At 46.5% G+C, this 19,194-nt stretch overlaps 1 protein-coding gene across 1 annotated transcript; it reads left to right on the forward strand.

The window, feature by feature from the left end:
- The first annotated feature begins 1,138 nt into the window (after positions 1-1,138).
- Positions 1,139-7,710, forward strand: LGALSL (galectin like). The gene is made up of 5 exons (XM_061356213.1): positions 1,139-1,363; positions 1,535-1,606; positions 1,723-1,811; positions 2,276-2,453; positions 5,308-7,710. Exons 1-5 carry the CDS (start codon positions 1,331-1,333, stop codon positions 5,449-5,451), a joined length of 516 nt encoding a protein of 171 aa, XP_061212197.1. The 5' UTR covers positions 1,139-1,330; the 3' UTR covers positions 5,452-7,710.
- The last annotated feature ends 11,484 nt before the right edge of the window (positions 7,711-19,194 follow it).

A 19,194-nucleotide genomic window follows, 5' to 3' on the forward strand; every position in this document is an offset into this window, starting at 1 on the left:
CCACTGCACTTTACCCAATTTAATTAATCCTCACAGCGCCTCAGAGGAGGAAGGCCAGCGCCATTCACCAACCCAGCCCAACGCGCAGTAAGAGGCTCGGAAAGCCAAGCGCCCCGCAGAAAGCAGGCCAATTCGCTGTGTCATGGTGCCAAAGAGATCTCCATGCCACCAAATCCAGCGGTGAGGAAGAAAGCCTTCCTCAGTTTCAAACCCCCCCTCATCCCAAACTCATCATCAACAGCATGCTTGCCAAGACAAGTCACTCCTGGTGTGGTGAAGGCGAGGGATTCCTGGCATTGCGCAGCAGCCGCAAGCAGGGCTTGTGGCCTTGGTTGGAGCTGCCCAGCAGAGCGGGACACCCACAGACAGCGCCACGTTGCATAACTACGGACACTGCATGTAAATAAGGAGCTCCCGCTCCGTAACAAGCCATTGACAGCCGCCCGACTTATGCAATTACCGTGGCTCATTAGAAGGCTGGCGGGGAGGGTTTCAAAGGAGCTGCTGCCTGACTCGGCCAAGAGGCTGCCAGTGCCCTAACATCCACCCGCTGTGACCGGCCATGCCACCGGTGTCCCCACCAAAGACCTCCTGAGGGTCCACACCAGGAAGCACAGTGATGGAGCTACCTCTCCACTTCTGGAGAACCTAGTTAGAATCATAGAATAGTTTGGGATGGAAGGGACCTTAAATATCATCCAGTTCCAACCCCCTGCCATGGGCAGGGCACCTTCCACTGGAGCAGGCTGCTCCAAGCCCCGTCCAACCTGGCCTTGAACGCTGCCAGGGATGGGGCATTCACCTCAGACTCTTAGCCGAGCCCCTGCTCAGAAATAAAGGTTCACCCTGAAACAAGGGGCTCGGGACTCTTCTGGCCCCTCTGCAAGCCCCCCAGGAGGGGTCCCCTGGCCCTGCTAGGCCCTACACTGGGCCCACCACCAACCCCCTCAGGACCGCTCCGTGCCGTGCCCTGCGGCCCTTCCAACCGGGCCCCGCCGCAGGGCAGGCTGCAGAGCTCAGGAAGCGGCCGCAACCCCCGCCCTGCCCGGGTAGGCTCGGCTCCCCCCGGGCCAGGGGCTGGGCTCCCCGCCGGGCGAGGCAGAGCCGGCCACCTCCCCTCCTCCTTCTCCTCCTCCTCCTCGCTTTCCTCCTCCTCCCCCTCCTCCTCGCCTTCCTACTTCTGCACCGGCCGCGCTCCGGCTCCGCCGCTGCCCCTCAGCCGCCGCGGGTGCCGCACAGCCGCCTCCCTCCCCGTCCTCCTTCCCTCCCTCCCCCCGCCCCCGCCGGTCCCCCTCCGCCCCGGCCCCGGCGCCGCCGCCGCTTCCACAAGATGGCGGGGACCGTGGCCGAGCGGGACGCGCTGGTGAGTGCCGCTGTGCCCCCTCCGCGGGGCAACGGGACGGGGCTGGGGGGGGGGGGATCGGGAAGGACCGGGTAGGGCAGCGCAGGGCCCCTTCGGTGGGCACCCGCGGGGCGGCGGCGGCGGGAAGGGCTCCGCATGCCCCTGGCTCAGCGCTCTCCTTTTTACCTGCAGAAAATAGAGGACGGGCATTTAAACAACTCGCTGGGATCACCGGTGCAAGCCGATGTGTACTTCCCTCGCCTGGTAAAGCACCTTTATTTAGGGGGGTTATATGGGGGTTTGTGTGGGTTTGAACCCCTTTACTCCCAGCCCACGGCGGCTGCTGCTGCCGGGTTGACCCTTCCCGCTGTCCTTTCCAGATCGTCCCCTTCTGTGGGCACATCAAAGGAGGAATGAGGCCGGGAAAGAAGATCTTAGTTATGGGCATAGTGGATCTCAACCCCGAGAGGTAACACCCGGGCAGGGCTGCTGGGCCCGGGGAGGGGACGAGGCGGGGGGAGCCCACACGCAGGCACACAAATACAGACACATACACACGGATCCCTCCTTTCTGGAAAGGGATTATTTTTATCATTTTAAATATAGCTTGCTGATTTCTCCTTTGACCCATAGAGGGGGCATTTCTTTAAGGGATCCCGTTTCCTTACATTTCACTTGGGAGTAAAGGAGCGTATAGAGCATATATAAGTGCATATATATACACATGTATGCACAGCGCACATGTACACACATATATGTGTGCTATAACCATGTTCTTGTCCCTGCTGAGCTTTTGGAGCACTCCCTGAATGAGCGGCTGCCCCATCCTGTGCCGCTATCCTGGTTTTAATAAGCTGAGAAATGAGACTGGTGGCATTTGGGGCTTCTTTCCTTGCTTCTGGCTGAATGAGAGCTGATGTGTTTGTGTTGCAGCTTTGGCATCAGTCTGACTTGCGGGGAGTCGGAAGATCCTCCTGCAGATGTAGCCATTGAACTGAAAGCTGTGTTTACAGACAGGCAGTTTGTCAGAAACTCTTGTGTAGCCGGAGAATGGGGAGAGGAGCAATCGTCTATTCCTTACTTTCCTTTTATACCGGACCAGCCTTTTAGGGTGAGTACAGGATGACAGCGGCGTGCACCATATCTGATAAAGTGCAATTTGATCAGTCTCGCAGCAGAACCTGACTTGCCTCTGGTGAAATGGCAGTGTAGCTCACACCTGTGGTTGAGACACCAGTCGCAGGGTTGTTTTTATCGACCAGAAGTTATGTGGAGGTTGTTCTGCTGCAGGAGGTTCATATGGGGCTATGAACACCTCACCAGGGTGCTATGACAAGTCGTGGGCTGTAATTGTTTGTGATGGAGTGCACTTCCTCAGCTTAGTTTTATAGCTGTAAATTAAGAAGTCCCTCTGTATTATTAATGCATTACAAGTTATTAGTGGAGAATGTAAATACTCTCTGAGAGTGCTGTATGTTTTGATGGTTCTCTTAATGGACAGCGTTTGCAGTTTAGTGCGGCTAATAAGGAGCTTGTTCATCCTTTGTCTCCAGGGGCATTACGCTGAGGTTGACCGTAGCCCTTCGTGTTAGCAGATTAAACAGCTAAGCAATAGTGGTATTCTTTTCTGAACCCTGGGATTAAATCTCCTGTCAAATTTAAGCCTGTAGCCACTTGAAAACAGTGTACGTGGAAATGCTGTGGTGCTGTGGATGGACTGGGTTGACCTAGAAGCAAATTCCCATCTGTAGTGTTTATGGTTTCTTGAAGATGTCTTTGCAAATCAGGACTAACAAAGTATGCAGCTGCAGAGGGCCGCTTCTCTCTCAGTGGCTTCACTACACTGAGAAAAAAGGCTGCATGTCTTCTGCATGCGGCTGACCCAGAAAAACCCTCTTCCTCCTCCCCACCCCTGTTGCAAAACCTCACTGGCCCCTCTGCCAAATGCCAGTGCTCTGATGAGCTGCCAAACCCTTTTAATCCTTCTTGCCCCCAGGATAATCTCCCCCAGCCCCAAAAGCTAACCAGCTCCCCAAGATGAGAGGGTGCTTATCACTAGTTTTGCTGCAAATTGGTTGCGCTCTACTAGCTTCTACAAACTCTCCCATCAGAACTGGCAACACCCTTTGGTGCGTGTGGGAAATGCACTTGAAAGAGCTTGGATGCTTGGTCCTGCTCTGGCTGAGAGGGTTATCCTACCCTGCTGCAGTAGGTGGTGGCTGGCCCCTCAGACAAGGCAGACAAATTACGCAGAGCATGGGTTTTGGGTGTCCCCAAAACTAGTGACAGCTGACATTGGAGGACAGCAATACTGCACTTCGCCATAAGATACTATAGCAAGGGAGTTGTTCTTTTTTATTTCCGCCTTTTTTCCCAACTGCATAAATGGAATTTAGGCTCCCAATTGACTTTGTACCTTTGATGGTTTCCCTCTCGGTGAATAAATGAGACTAAGTGTTCTTGCCAATTACTTCTGATCTAGTCCAATTATCGTTCTGGCGTGGCCCAGGGTGATCTGGAAAAACGGATCAGAAGCAGTGTTGAGGCTAACCATATCTTTTACATAACAAGGCCTAAGGCGGGATGTGCCTGCTGCAGTGACACAGGAGACAGGCAGCAGCATGGGTGTTTCTCTGCTACATGGTGTGCTACAGGGTCCCCAGGAGTTTAAGCTCTCCTGCACCGTCTGCTGCCACTTCCCCTAGTGCAACGTGCCCTAAGTCAGTCGGGCTTTGGCTCAGACAGTTTGTCTGGCCCTGTTCTCATTTTTATATGCTGTAATAGCAGCAGAGTCAAGTGCCTGAAGGCAGCACTTCACTCCAGCTACTGGCCTCTTGAAATGACCCAGGACTTACACGTGGTTTTGCTGCAGATTTTCTTCTTAACCTGTCTGGACCTGGAGGTCTCCAAGGGCCTGTAGGAGAAGTGCACGTTCTGCACACTCATATCCCTGCTTCGTGCTGAGGCACCTTCAGCAAAGCTTAACTACAGGGCACCCTCTCAAGCCACCCCTAACATCAGGAATCTCCCAACCTGTCCAAGCTTGTCCAGCTCCAGGCGTTGTTGCTCTTCTAGAGCATTTCTGCAGGGCTTTAGGGAGGAGGGATGAGCTGTGTCCCTCCCTGATCCTTTTTGTGTCTCATGCGAACTGTCTAGTTGAATTCAAGCCATCCATCATCACTGCAGCTCCAATATGGTCTATTCCAACAGGGAGTCCTGGGCTGACTGCAGCCACAATAGTGAAGGCTTTTTAGTTTCACAGCAGCTCTGTGAGTATGTGTTGGAGGGGAGGGCAAAGCTACCCAGTTCTCGTGTTCACTCCCTTCTGGTAAATTAACATAAACGTGGAAAGCATTGCAGAGGGAGCTGCCCCCTCATTCCACAGCAAAAAACATTCTCTAGCAAGGAATGCAAGACTTGTGTTAAGAGATGCAATTTCTTCCCCCTGTAATAAGCAGTTTGAGTTTCTGGCATTATTCTAAGAGGCAAGACCTCCCTGATGCCAGTGGGGCTGGGTTCTATTTAGATTAGACATTAAGAAGAAGTTCTCCACAATGAGGGTGGTGAGGCCCTGGCACAGGGTGCCCAGAGAAACTGTGGCTGCCCCATCCCTGGCAGTGTTCCTGGCCAGGTTGGACGGGGCTTGGGGCAACCTGGTCTAGTGGAAGGTGTTCCTGCCTGTGGTAGGGGGTTGAAACTGGATGAGATTTAAGGTTCCTTCCCACACAAACCATTCTGTGATCCTGATCTCCTTGTGAAGTAAGAGTAAGAGCAGATCTATCATAGTGTAACTGGTGTCACAGAGACAAACTGGTCTCAGCCCTGGCTGTTACATGGCACATAGTTAGCAAAAGGCGTAACTGCACCAGCACTGCTTAAAGGCTAACAGAAAGCTCTTTGTATTCTGTGAAATAGCTTCCCAGTTACACGGTGAACAACGTGCTTCATCATTTTATTTTTCACAGGTTGAGATACTTTGCGAGCATCCCCGTTTTAGAATATTTGTGGATGGACATCAGCTCTTTGATTTTTACCACCGTATTGAAACACTGTCAGCAATTGATACGATAAAGATAAATGGAGATCTTCAGCTTACAAAACTTGGCTGAGCTTGTGAGGACTGCAGATTCCAAACCGGCTCAGGTGCCATCATCCGTTTGGAGAAGTGACAGCCGGCTCTGGACACAGCTATGGTAGGAAGGCTGCCCCGTTCCTTTTCCGCATGCAGTTCTTCACTCCTGTGCCGATGAACCGGGCTGTTGTTTATCCTAATGAAGAACACTGTTGGTTAATAGACATTGAGCCGTTTTTCTTGGATCAAAATAGCCTACCTATACTGGATAATCAAATTGGAATGGATTCAGAAAGACTTGCACTCTTGTCTCAGATCTCACAGAAAGGCAATTTCTGAAGCGCAGCGCTAAAACCAGTTACTGAACAGCAGTGACAACAACAGAAAGTTTTTCTTTTGCGAATATTGTTTCTGCACTGAAGTGGAGTAGTGTAGCACAACGTAGGGCCACGTGCTGACGTCCTTACCCGGGGCCTGAGCCTGGTTCCATGGAAATCAATGGCAAAACTCCCACTCACTTTAACTGGGTACAATCAAACTGTCTAGTCCTTAGTCAAGCACAATTCCCACTGATTTCTATGGGATTTTTGCACATGCCTGGGCGTCAGCTCTTCTGCTGGTCTAAACCAGCATCACCTCCATGGCTTGCATGGAGTTTTGCCGATTGCTGCCAGCAGCAGACTTGTCCCAAGGACTGTGCAAAAACGGAATGAGGGTATAAGGACACTGCCTGTGTATTTTAGTCAGGGTATTTGCATAGAATGTAGATCGTTACGAGTTTTTGCACAACGTATTGTTAATACAATTTTTAAAGCTTATCTGTAGTTTATTTATTTATACTCATTGTATGTATTATTAGTAAGAATGAACAACCTTACTGATGGTTAAAAATCAAGCAAAAGTGTAAACATTTTGAATGTACAAAATGTCTTTTAGGTTCTTTGGGTAAACTTTACATATCATTCTTGAAAAATCCTGTTTCCTGTCGAGCATTTAGTTACATTTTAATGGAGCCCTCTAGGCCCTGGGAAAGTGTGGGCATGGTAGTTGGTGGGGGTGGGGGGAACTTTTTGCATATTCACTCAAAACTGCTTTTCAGGGGTTACTAACTTTGCTGCACAGGATAGGTTTGAGTTCAAGTCAATCCCTTTAAAAACCAGCAAATTTGAAGTTGGAACCATGCTTGTGTAACCTGAGAAAAAGTTCAATTTGGCAGCCTCTTAGTTGAGGAAGAGAACCAACCTCTTTCCAAGGGAGATGGGAGATTTTCTGCACTTGTTTGAGAACATATTTGGCCTTTGATATGACAATTAAAACTTGTCTAGACAGCCAAGTTATTAATGCTTGAAAATCAGCTACTGCACATGAATAATAACTTTTCAAGTAGCTTTTTAAATAGTAGGTATAGCTGTATAAACACAGTCATTGCGCTACACTATAAATGAACACAGCCACTTTTCTTGACTTCTTTAGGACTAAATACACTTTTTTCCTTGGCTGCTCACAACAGACTGTTGCTGGTCTTTCTGAGTAGTTATAATCATGATAGAAACGTATATTTAGACAATTTTGAAAACATGTAATATAGGGACTTTCTAAGACACAGAATACAAAAACATCCTTTGTAGCACTGTATTTAAAGAAAAAAAGAGAGAGAGAAGAATCTCACAAAGAGAATTATGTTAAACCTGCAATAAAGCTGTGGTTTAAAGCAACCAGAACTGGAATACCCAAAGTTAAGGGTAGCATGCCAGTTGCAAAGCCTCATTTTGCGCTAATATGGCCTGCAGTTAAGAAGCCTTAGACTGCAAGCTGAAATTCCAACTGTGGCTCTAGTCCAAAGCCTGTTGAGGTCAATCAGAGTCCTCCGAGCACAGAAGCCTGATTCTTATTTCATGCAAGTGCAAATCTCTTTGCAAAGCCAGGGGGGTGTTGTTGCTGCTGCTGCTGAGTTAAGAATCAGGCTGCTGCCTATAAAATACAAGTTAAAAATCAAATTTTAGCCTTAACATTTACATTCCCTGACTTCTTCCTTTTTCCAAACTGAAAACCTGTCATTTTCCAGGTGATCTTTTTATCTGATGTGTGGCTTTTAAGTTGTACATCAGATCCTATTTGTACTCCAGATGAATAAGAACTGTTCCTGTCTCGCTCTGTTTTTACTCTTTTACATGATACATGATGAGTGCGTCATTTTTCCATTGTATAAAGAATGCTGACAGTGTTTCGGTACAAGATATATTCTTAAAAATTATGACAATGATGATAATAAAAATCCAAGGGAAAGGTGCTTCTACACGAGGTGTTTGGATTTGTCTCCAGCTTGGAAATGTTCTATGGTTCCAAAGCAGGTGCAGGCAGAAGATGAATTCTGTTTGGAGAGATATTTAACACCCTCCCTGCATAGTGTTCACTCCAACTACAGATGTAAAGCCAGGTTTGCTGATGTAGTGCCATTGCCTGGGGCTGTCCTGCTAGTCCGGTGGGCCAGAAGTAGGAGGCTGGGGAGAGTAAGTAGCACCATGACCCTTCAGGAGCACAAAAACGACAGCACACCAATAGAGATATCCCCTCCACTCCTTTACTGTACCCCAGAAAAAGGAATTAATTTGGCTGACTTCAGTTTTCAGCTACTTGGGATTCCCGGTTAGCACAGCCCTCAGACTTTTGCTATCCTTGCATGGGCTCGGCACAGCACAGTGCCTTCATCAGGGATGCCAAGATGAGCTCAACGCACCACTGTTAGTGGTGTCTCTGTCAGGAGCAAGGGTTCAGGGATACTGCCTTGCCTCTGTTCCCAGTCGCTCTGCTGGGCACTCCCATTTGTTCCTGCTCCAGTAGATTTCTGTCTAGGGAAAATGCTTTTTTGAACCTGATTCTGGTTTTGCCTTTGTATAACTCCACCAACCTCAGCGCCCACCCCCTGATTCTGCCCCGCTGTGGTTTCTGAGCCAGGCTTAAGGCAAGAAGAGGTTGTGGTTTGGCTGAGAACTCAGGAAAGGGCAGAAAGTCACAGTTAAAGCTTCCATGTCTATTTGTCTGTCTAACACCATTTTGGAAGCCTTTTTACTTTTCTTTTGGGTAGTACCAGGCTACGGCAAGTGAAAGAAGGATAATGTCTGTGTAACCAAAGGCTGTTCCCTGCATGCTTAGCTTATATTGGCTGATTCTGTTCAGAAGCAACTGCTGAACACTTCCATGTGCAATGTAAGTTAGAGGAAACTGAGGCCTGTTTCTGTTCAGTTGGACCTTGAGCCAAACCCAAATGTTAATTCTTCCCTGTGAGGGCGGTGAGGCACTGGCACAGGGTGCCCAGAGAAGCTGTGGCTGCCCCATCCCTGGCAGTGTTTAAGGCCAGGCTGGAAGTGGTTTGGACCAACCTGGTCTAGTGGAAGGTGTCCCTGCCTGTGGGAGCAGATTGGAACTGGATGCTATTTAAGGTCCCTTCCAACCCAAACCAGTCTGGGATTCAATGACTTTATGTTTAAGATGGAAGACTGTGCTACAAAATTTATGTCTGAATTTTTTTGTCTCCACAGTTCAGGAATTATTCAGATGTTGTGGATATAAACCCTACTAGACCTGAAATAAGACTATTTCCAAATTGGGCCAGATTTTCAGTATGTTTTTTCAGTAGGGACAGGTAGTCTGTGAGCTTCTTGTAAGCTGCAGTTCTTCAGGACTAAGTGAGTGTGTGAACCAACTTCTGAAATCTTATGGTAGAATTTATTAGCTATATATTTCCGTGGTTTCCTTGGAATGAGGAAAACATTCTGAAATGAAAAAAAAGCCTTGAATGGGTAAAATCCATGTGGAGTGGAATCACTCAACTTGGCAAAGCTTTATGTTTTCCAAAGAGGGGAAAAAGCAACAACCAAAAAACCTTGACCAAATTCTTCAGCTGTGTTTGGAATGGACTGTGATAAAGCTGATTTAATAAAAAAAAGGGGGGAGGGAGGTTATTGCCTACTCAGAAAGAGCCTTGAAATACTTCAGTGTCATGTGAGGTAGCCGGTGTCTAAACATACTGCACAGAAACACTTTCTCACAGGCAAGTTGTTAAAAATGTTACAAAATACCTTCTTTCAGTGTCACAATTAGAAATGGTTGCCCCACCTTGAAAGAACATTTTGTGCTAAATATTCATATGTTGTCTATGTGAACTTGCACTAACATACATTATATTCTTCCTCCCCTCCTTGACTAGCTTGAGAAGAAATAGGCGTAATATTGCTAAACCGGTTGAATGTGACATCTGCTTGAGGCATAGCATCTTTCTCAAGGGCTGTTTTGAGTAAACAGCCTGAAAACCAAAGGGAGAGCCTGATTCACCATTCTGCTGTGCCAGCTTTCCGCCCCTGTCACTCTCCTGCTGTGAGGCTGAGACTGAAGCCCTGAGATTTTAATGTGAGGGAGCAGCACTGAGATTTTTATCTTCTGGGATTTAGCACTATTCACAGTGGAGGAAACAAGAACAGAGTAGCCATGGCACTCCCAAGCTTGATAGTAGCATGATGTGCTGTAGTCCTAAGGGAGTATGAGCTCAGAGGGAGGCAGTGGGCATTTCAGAGCCAGCCAAGCACACAGGCTGCGGAGCTGCATGACAGTTTCTCAGGGATGGGCATTTGCCACCTTCTGCAACCCACAAGAGGACACACAGCAAAAACCAGCGTTGCTTACGAGTTTGGAAGGCATGAATGAGTTCATGTTCCTACTCGCCTTTAAAAGAGGCTCTTTAAAAGTCATAGGAAAATATAGGAGCAGCCATGCTCCTAAGGTATTTTTTTTTCCCCACAGCATATCTGATGTGGGGTTCATCTGGCTTCCCATCTACGAGAAGTGCTCCCCACAGAAATCTGCAGCTCTGCTTTCTGCACTGAGGCTGCTTATAGTAACCTTTCCCTGCAGGTAACTGCAGAACCACAGTTGGTGGCAGCTCTAAGCAACCTCCCAGCATCCCTGGAATTGATAGGAGTCTGAGGAACGAGAGTCAGGCTGAGGGCAACCCTAAATGCTCATTGTGATAAGCACAGACGTGAGGAAGAAAAGCTACACCAGCCCTAGGCACAGTGAGTGACCTGGAGAGATTTTCTGCAATCGTGGGAATTGTTCTGATTTTCTCACGTGGATCAGGAAGCTTAGAGGAAAAAGTCACTGTGCCGTGAGTGGTGTGTGGGGTTAGAACCAAAGCCAACCCAAACGGGGAGAAAAAATGAGCTGCAGACGCTTTATCTGGCTTTGATACACCCTCCCAGCTCCTCCCAGCAATCACTGCTGTCATGAACATACACAATTACTACAACAAGGAGATTCAGCAGCATGTGCAAGATCAAAATAATAAACTCCTGCTTTGCCACAGGTCCTCCCTAGCTTCTGTTGCACGGCCTCTCCATCTGTCTGTCAACAAATAACTACATCCTGCTGCTTTTAAAATCCATGGCAAAAATCCCATTGACTTTCCTGGAAATAGGTCCATAAGAAAAGGGTTATTTCGAGCTCTCCATCTCCAGTTATTTTCAGCTAGGGCATACTCTAAAACTGAGATTATTTTTAAGTATGATCAGAGGACTATTTCTGTCTGCATTATCCATTTGATAGAATCAACAGAAAGCACAGCAGTTTCACAGTTAGCTGGTGAAATGTCTTATATTCATCACCTTCTGATTTTAAAAAGTGGGGATGTGCACAAAACGACTGGGCAATAACAGTAATATGTATCACTCACCACAGAACTATTCTGATGTGCCAATTTCCTAATGAAATTTTAATAACAATAAACTGTGAAATCTTCACCAGGTTGTTCTGTCTTTTATCTGAATTATTAATATTCATTACACACCCTCTTGACTGCTTTAACTTCTGCCTTCTTTTATCTCCTGACTGTTTCTCAGAGGTAGCTCTTTCCCTCATAAAACCGTAGTGTGAAACTGCAGAATGAGATGTGGAGATTTGGTAGCAGCTTGTGTAAAACTCCTTTACAGTTTAAATGCACTACACAGATCAAATATCATTAGAGGAAAGAATAGCTTGCTTACTCATGCAAGACTCCCGCTGACATCACTGGGCAGTGTAAGCCTCCGCAGTCAACAGGCACGACTCAGACCTTACGACCAGGCCACGAGACACAGATTGCTGATGGCTTTTGCAGAGGATAAACCAGCCTGTCAGCAATGCAACTCACACACACGCTTCACTTCACTCTGCTGAATTCATGGGTGAGGGCTACATGGTGTAAAACCACCGGATCAGCTCCAGAGACATGTTACTATGAGACCCAGTGTTTTAATTGTTGGCCTGACCCTAACTGAAGTTCACGTTGACCTAAGTGCAAGAGGAAACTTTAAGATCTCAGCTTCTTTCAATTAAAGCTATTGGAAAAATTCTGCATGTCCCAAATGGGAAAAGACTGTGCCCTACATCCAGTTGTGGCTGTGAAAAGTGAGTGAGGTTTCTGAGGGAAACCTCAAAATCCAAACAGCACTGAAGCAGCAGGTGAACAGAATTCGAATACAGCTAGTTCTGTGGGTTTGCTCCTGATAAAATCACTATGAATCAGATACTCCCCCCAAGTTCAGCCTAGCTCTAACCCATGAGCATGGATCTGTGGCCATCCCTGCTCAAAACAGCCTGAAATTGGCTCTTTGTTTACTATACATGACCCTGAAAGGGCGTATCTTAAGACATCTAGAGATTCTGAGCTAAACCACTGCATTAGGTGACCTAAATGCAAACCAGAAATGGCTGTGAATGGTATCAAAACAGCATCTAGTCCCCACCAGACAGCAGAACATAACAGCAATAAGTGCCTGAGGGGGATTTTCAAAAAGGGGAATGTGTGCATTGGATTTCACCACTTGTATCTGCTAACTGTCCTGCTTTTGGCTGGGATGTAGTTAATTTTCTTCGTAGTAGCTGGTGCAGTGCAGTGTTTTGGCTTCAGTCTCAGAACAATGCAATGCTGATAATACACCAATGTTTTAGTTGTTGCTCAGTAGCACTTACCCTGACCAAAGACTTTTCAGTCTCATGCTCTGCCAGTGAGGAGGGGCACAAGAAGCCAGGAGGAAGCAGAGACAGGACCTGACCCAAACTAGCCAAGGGGGTATTCCATACCACAGACGTCATGCCCAGTACATAAACTCAGGGGGAGTCACCCAGAAGGGGCTGACTGCTGCTGGGGTCAGGCTGGGTATCAGTCAGAGGGTGGTGAGCAATTGTATTCTGCATCCCTGCTGTTTGTCAGTTTCGGGGTTTTCTTCCTTCTTTTATAGCTCTCTTATTGTTATTTCCCTTTTCATTATTATTAGTATTATACTGTACTTTAATTATTAAACTGTTCTTATATTAACCCATGAGTTTAACTCTTTTCCCCCAGTTCTCCTCTCCACCTCATTAGAAGAGGGGGGAGTGAGCAGCTGTGTGGTGCTTAGTTAAACCACAACACTAATTCCTGCAGAGGCCCTTGAAAACCTCTCATTTAACCTGTAACACTGAATAAACTACAGACATGGGTTTGGGGGGTAAGTAAGGGAAGCGGCTGCTCACTCCGCTGAGAGCACCTGATGTGGCAAGTGCCATGTGTCATTCTCTCCCATTCACATCAGGACTTTGGACGCTCCAGAACTGGGCCTTATTTTGATGGTGTGTTTCTGAGCTTGAAGTCAAGCCAATTCATGCAGAGGGATTTACTCACAGGAATACCACGAATACATGACTCTTTGCTAGCACTGCACTGGATCTTATTTTTAAATTATGACTTTCACCACTCCTCTAAGAATAGAGGATGGCTCTGGAACAATCACATCGGCTCCAGCCTTCTCCACAAGTTACGTATTACTCATCCTGTTCAGGTTTTGAGGTTTCAGCTTCCACACTGGTGCCTTGCTAGACCAGGGCTGGGATGCTGGGAGGGGGTGTCATTCTGTGAAAGACCCTGAGAAGGACATTTCTTTCAGCAGCTCTCCCCAGCAGGCGTAAGGAGGCCTGCAAGTCTCCCTCAGCAATCAGAAGCACCAGCAATGTTGAGCTATGCTGACTCCAGGTTTGCAGAACACAGCTTCCTTGTGAAAAGTAGGAACAAAAGCCTGGTTAAGTAGAAAAACACTGTAGCAGAACAGTAAATCTCATCAGCAGAGAAAAGAGTTAACAGGCAGCAGTAAGAAATTTGGTGCTATAACAGCAAGGAGCCATGCTTCCTTGGTGTCCAGAGGTTGTGGGCAGGCATTGCTCCAATTGGGCAGAGAAGCAGAGCTCCATTCTTGGAGCAGACTGCTGCCAAGTGCTGATGGGGATGCTGGAGGATTCTGAGTGCTCAGTGGCTCTGCCTTGACTTGGCGTCAAAAACCCTTGTGATGGGAGAAAAGCCAGTGCTGACAGTATTGTAATGTATGACAAGCTACAGTAGCAGCTCCAGCACTGTGTGTTTGAAGAGGCAAAGAGGATTCTTTCCTGGCTGCTCTCTAAGAAACTTTCTGTTCAGTGGGAAAGATATCACTATCCAGAAGAGATCCAGACCATAACTAAGGGCAGAATATGGCTCTAGGTAGCAGAAATACTCTTGGAAAAACAACAGATTCACTACTATCTCCAGAGGACAATAAAATATTTTAATTTAAAAATACAAAGGCCACAACAGTGATAGTGGGGCTTCTTTTGCACCCGGGTTGGGAGAAAGGTACAATGAGCTACAGTGGCTACAAAACAGACTCTGAGGGGTAAAACTCTGGGTTACTGTGTGGGTGCAGAACAGAGCTTCCACCTCCATTCCCTTCCATTTCCACTGCCTTCTCTGAGGGATGCCTGGTCCTCTCCATGAGCAAGAACCACTGCTGGAAACCCCACAGCCAGAGGAGTGGCTTCAGAGCTTCATGTGTCCTCTACACTGACCAAGGTGTACTTTATTTAGCACCACCCACTGAAGAACTTTAAACACGGACAAACTTTATAATTTGTGTTAATTCATGACTGCTCCTTGCCATTTCTAGCATTACTGCTGCTATTCTGTGGGCAGGGAGAGGGAAGAACAGAGATGCAACAACAGTTCCTCAGCAATCAGTGCTGTAATTTGGAATATACCGATTTGCACACACTTAATGTCTCATCACTGTGACTTTTGGCTACAACACTGAAGTTCAGGCTCTCAAGCCCCCTCCCGTGCTCACCAGGGAGACGTTATTCTGGGCCAGAATATACAACAGTAAGGTCGAGTAATGTTATACAGTGAGTAGCTCCTCTGGGATCTGGGGAGCTATTTGTAATGCAAAATCCTTCCAAAATGGGGGGGGGGGGGGGGGTAATAGTGAAAACTGAATGACAGCCCATCCATTTTTTGCAGCCTCTACTGACTCAAGAGTGCTTTCAGTTGTGACTTAAATAATGCAGAAGAAGCTGGAACATGGAAGATCAGGTTTCTTAGCAGGGAGTTGTTTGCTGTACCTTGAATTCAAAAGATGATGCACACACACATTCCCCTATATAAAATACAGCAATCACAATCTGAGTGATGCAAACCGACAGATCTCTCTTGATTTGGGTGGAAGTGCACTGATTGATAGCAACTGAGCTGCAGTATGAACTCATTTAAGGTTCCTACAATAAACCTAACCTTTGAGCTAGTCAAAAGATGTTCTCAGGCAAAGTAACAGGATTCTATTTAGCAAGGGGAAGCACATGATTGTTTTAATGCATTGTACAGCTGAGGCTGAGATTATGCAGGCTAGAAGATGATGTTTTCCAGTGAAAGGGAAATCAGTTGTAATTATGATTATTGTTGTTTCTAGGTACTACCAGCTGTATTGATTACCTGCATCGTGTGTGTCACTGGCCACTAGGGAACATGATACATTACCCCACGCTAGTGTTGGAGAGCAGTAGAGATCAAAAACAAGATTCCCGCAGAGTAATTGCAGCAACTGGATGATCATACACATGCATATTAACATGCCAACAGATGAATTCCTGGTCAATGACAGCAAACATTTCACTTGGGGTATAAGAAAGGACAGCAATGAACAGCTTAGAAGTTCAACAACTGACCAGCACAGCATTTTTACCTCTAAGAATGTCCTCTGAGAGCTGTGTCTGCCTCACATTGGCCAGTGAATTTCACTTTATAGGATAAGGAGATGAGGTATTTGCAAGTCAGAGTGTCCACCTCTCTCCTGCCTTGATCGGTACCGTAACACATGAAATTACCTCTGTGCCAGTAATGAGAGCTGACGGCCATCCATAGACATCCTTCCAAGGCTCAAGCCTGGGTCCCAGCTGCCAGCAAGAAGTGTTTGGGGTGCCTGTGTGGTGCAGAGGTTCCTGGCTCACTAAATCTTATCAAGACTGCAGAAGTGGAATGTTTATTACTGAGCACAAAATTGTACAGATGTGAGCACACAGCTGGTAGGGCCAAGCTGCCTGTAAGCACACTCAGTTGGGAGGCAAGCAGGAGCTGCCTGTGCAGATGTAAAGCAGCAGCTGTTGGGAACTTCTGTGTCTTGTAAAGCATTTATATGTCTCATAAAGCAGAAGCAGCTGCTTCAAACTCCATGGGATAATATCAGCCAGGTTAACAGTCCCATCATTGGGCTGGTTTAGGCAGGAGTTGTACAGGACCGCTCAAGGTCTGAACCTTTCCACTAAGAGCCAAGCCAAGTTTCTCTATGTAGACCACAATACAGGTCCACTTGAAGAAATAACTGAGGCACACTTCAAGCATTCAGCAACCATTCAGGTAGGTGTCAGAATGCCAGGTGTCTTCCTGCAGACTGTTGCTGTGTTCAGTATAAACTGATGATGACAGACCATCACAGGAGCACAGTCACTTATTACACTTGATAAAACTGGCAGTCCAAACAGTTCAGAGTCTTTGGCTGTGCTAACTGGAATGTGTTTTGGAGGACAGCACAGAAGATGTTGTGGCAGACAGCTACAGCATAGGTGACCACAGACAGATTTTTCTTTCAATTCTCTTTAAGTAAACTTGGTCTGAAACCTGTTCAATAGTCTTGAATTTTATGTATTTATCACTGATATTGCAGTGATTGTAATTGGGGCCTATTAAATGCCTGATCTTTCAGGATCCTGTCATGTTTATAGCAAAGAAAATTCCTGTCTGCCTTCAGCATACCACTCTTCCGTGTCCTTACGCGCCCTGTTATTCTTTAATAGGTGGATGAATAAAGAAAAGACCCTAAACTACCTTCTCAGTATCATTTAGCTTTCTACACTCTTTCATCATGTTTATTACCACCTTTTTCAAGGTACACAGACCTTTTCAACCTAATGACCAAATAACAGCCAGGAAGCTTTTCTAAAACATGGCTTCAATCCACACTATAAGAATGAACAGTCATCATAGTCAAAGTAAATTGCAGGTGGTGGTATATTGCCTAACATATCCTGATGCAAATGTAAGATAAAGGCCTACTCCAGGGGGTGTAATGCAACATGAAATTCACACTTTGCATATCAAGCTTTATCTTTATTTCAGAAAAGCCTCTAATTATGCTGAAATGTGTCCTTTCAACCTTCCCTACACCTGCCTTAAGGAGCCCCCCTACTTAACTGAAGTCAGTGACTCCCTCCATGTCATTCTCTCCCCACAAAGGATTTTAGACACTGAATCTACATAGCCACAGCTCCAGACCAAACGGACCTCTACCTCCTCAGCCTGTTCCCACCTACCTCTGGCCAGCCTCCAGACAATTTTTGTGGCTTACTTTATGTTCAAGCCATCCAGTGCTACCTCCAGTGCTGGACGGGACTTGTCAGCCTTGGCCTCTCAGAACATACCACTCCACAGAGAACATTTTGTTCTAGAGAAGGCATGGCAGGAAGAAACATCCTTTATAGCAGTCAGGGTTATGGGAGCCAGGCTTCAAAGGGGAGGCCACAATTTCCATTACCAGGGACTGCCCCTGTCCCAGGCACATAGCAGCTACACTTATCCTCTTCTAAGCTCTTTGGTTTAGACCTCAAACAGATCCAAAGGGAAATGCTGAATACCTTCACAGGTGAACTTCCATATACGGCCATGACGCCACAGGCTGTGGCTGGCATGCAGGCATATATCAGCATGTCAGAACTTCCTCAGCAACACGTAACTAGTATACACAAATACAATTACACATGCATTTATTGGGAGAAGGCGGTACAGTGATTCGAACATGTGTCAACAGCTTCCCAGGGTGAGGATCCAAAAAAGCTATTTGGTGCAATAAAGACTGATGCTTAATACAGTGTCTTCCACAAAGTCAGCTTTTTTTGCTTAGGTGAGCTGAGTGGCTCCATTAATGGGAAAACTGGAAGCCTTCAAGCGGGTGAGTAGGAACTGAAATTGCAGGGGTATATTCATGCCACCTTCTGCAGCATCTAATTTCAGCTGCAGTAATTCAGGCTGGTCTCTGTGGGTTCCCTATATAGGCAGTGGAAAGAGAGACGCTGCTCCAGAGGATGATTTAAGAAGAGACAGATTTAATGCCCTGAATGGTCTTCCAGAGGCTTTAGCTCCTATGTTTATAAAGGGACCTTGAGGACACTCTCCTCCTACCAAGCACCCAAACTCCTGATCTCCCTATCACACACTTCTTCTGTGTTTGAAGTTTAACAAAAGCAAGCTGGAAACAACAGGCCACAGATAGGAGACTCTAGTTACTTCTTTAAGCACCTGCTAGCAAGAGGGAAACCACCACCCTAAGAAAGTGAAGAGCAGCAAAGGCATTCAGGGCTGAAGGCAAAGGGTTATGCGTTACTCACACAACAGAGAACACTTCCAGTTCTCCTTCCACAGGGGGCTCACCTCTCCTGCCAGGCTTGGAACAAGATCTGAATCAAAAGCCCTGGAAGGAGCCAAGGCACTTAGCATCCCACAGGTGATGCAAGCATGTTCTACACTTAGGAGTAAGGAACACAACACACTCTATCAACTAGAAACACTAAATTATTTGGAAAAGGCTCTTTAAGCATGGGACCTTCATTTATTTCTCATTACTTTCCATATTGCTGAGAGCAGAGTTTCTTATTAGCCAGATCCAAACGATTATTGGTTAGAGGAACTTTCAGTGGCTTTAGAGAAGGTCCTGCATGGCCAGAAACAGGAAGACAATAGGAAAACACTGCGTGCCTCCCCTTCCAAACCAACATAAAACCAGATAAAGCAGAATCATTGTGGAGACAGTGTTCTCATGGGAGAATGGATAATTGGTACATAAACTCTGAATAATCCCGAAAGATACAGCAAGGCCGTGAGAGGCCCAAGGAAGCTTAAGCAAGCAAGATAAGAAGAAGCTGTAATTCACTGAGTTATGAGAACTGTGGACTGTTGGCAAGCTTTCGAGTTCAAGTTCTCACACCTGTGCTTAACCAATTATGTGTTAGTCGCTAAGGGTCTTCAAGACATGTATCCAATCCCAATATGCCAAATCACTGTAAGTGCCTGTAAGAAATGGTATATAAGGAGTTAAAGCTTTGTAATAAATAGGCATTCGCTGATCACATTGATCGTCCCTGCGTTGTCCGTGACTCCTGCGTCAACAAATCACATTTCAAGAAAGCAGATTTATTGTTTTGCTTAAGACTAAACAGGGCAATTTTTTTTACTCCACCTCCTTTTTGAGCTGTTCAGCTCCAGCAGATAAAGCAAAACACAGAGACTGCGTAGAACCCCAGCTACCAAATAGCTCTTGGCTAGTGAGTTTCTTTGCAAAAGGCACGGGAATGCTAAATGTTTCAGTATTCAGCCTTCATTCCATGGTTGTCTCCTGCTCTTGAATGCAGAGAAAACAATACT

Source organism: Neopsephotus bourkii, unplaced genomic scaffold (genome assembly GCF_033783945.1).
Source record: "Neopsephotus bourkii isolate Nb327-2 ecotype Australia unplaced genomic scaffold, CSIRO-AGI_Nbou_v1 NB_845, whole genome shotgun sequence".
Taxonomy (NCBI): Eukaryota; Metazoa; Chordata; class Aves; order Psittaciformes; family Psittacidae; genus Neopsephotus; species Neopsephotus bourkii.

Coding starts and splice junctions, on each gene's coding strand:
- LGALSL (XM_061356213.1), top strand. CDS start 1,331: ATGGCGGGGACCGTGGCCGAGCGGGACGCGCTG. Junction 1,364..1,534: donor TGGCCGAGCGGGACGCGCTG/GTGAGTGCCGCT, acceptor TTTTACCTGCAG/AAAATAGAGGACGGGCATTT. Junction 1,607..1,722: donor ATGTGTACTTCCCTCGCCTG/GTAAAGCACCTT, acceptor TGTCCTTTCCAG/ATCGTCCCCTTCTGTGGGCA.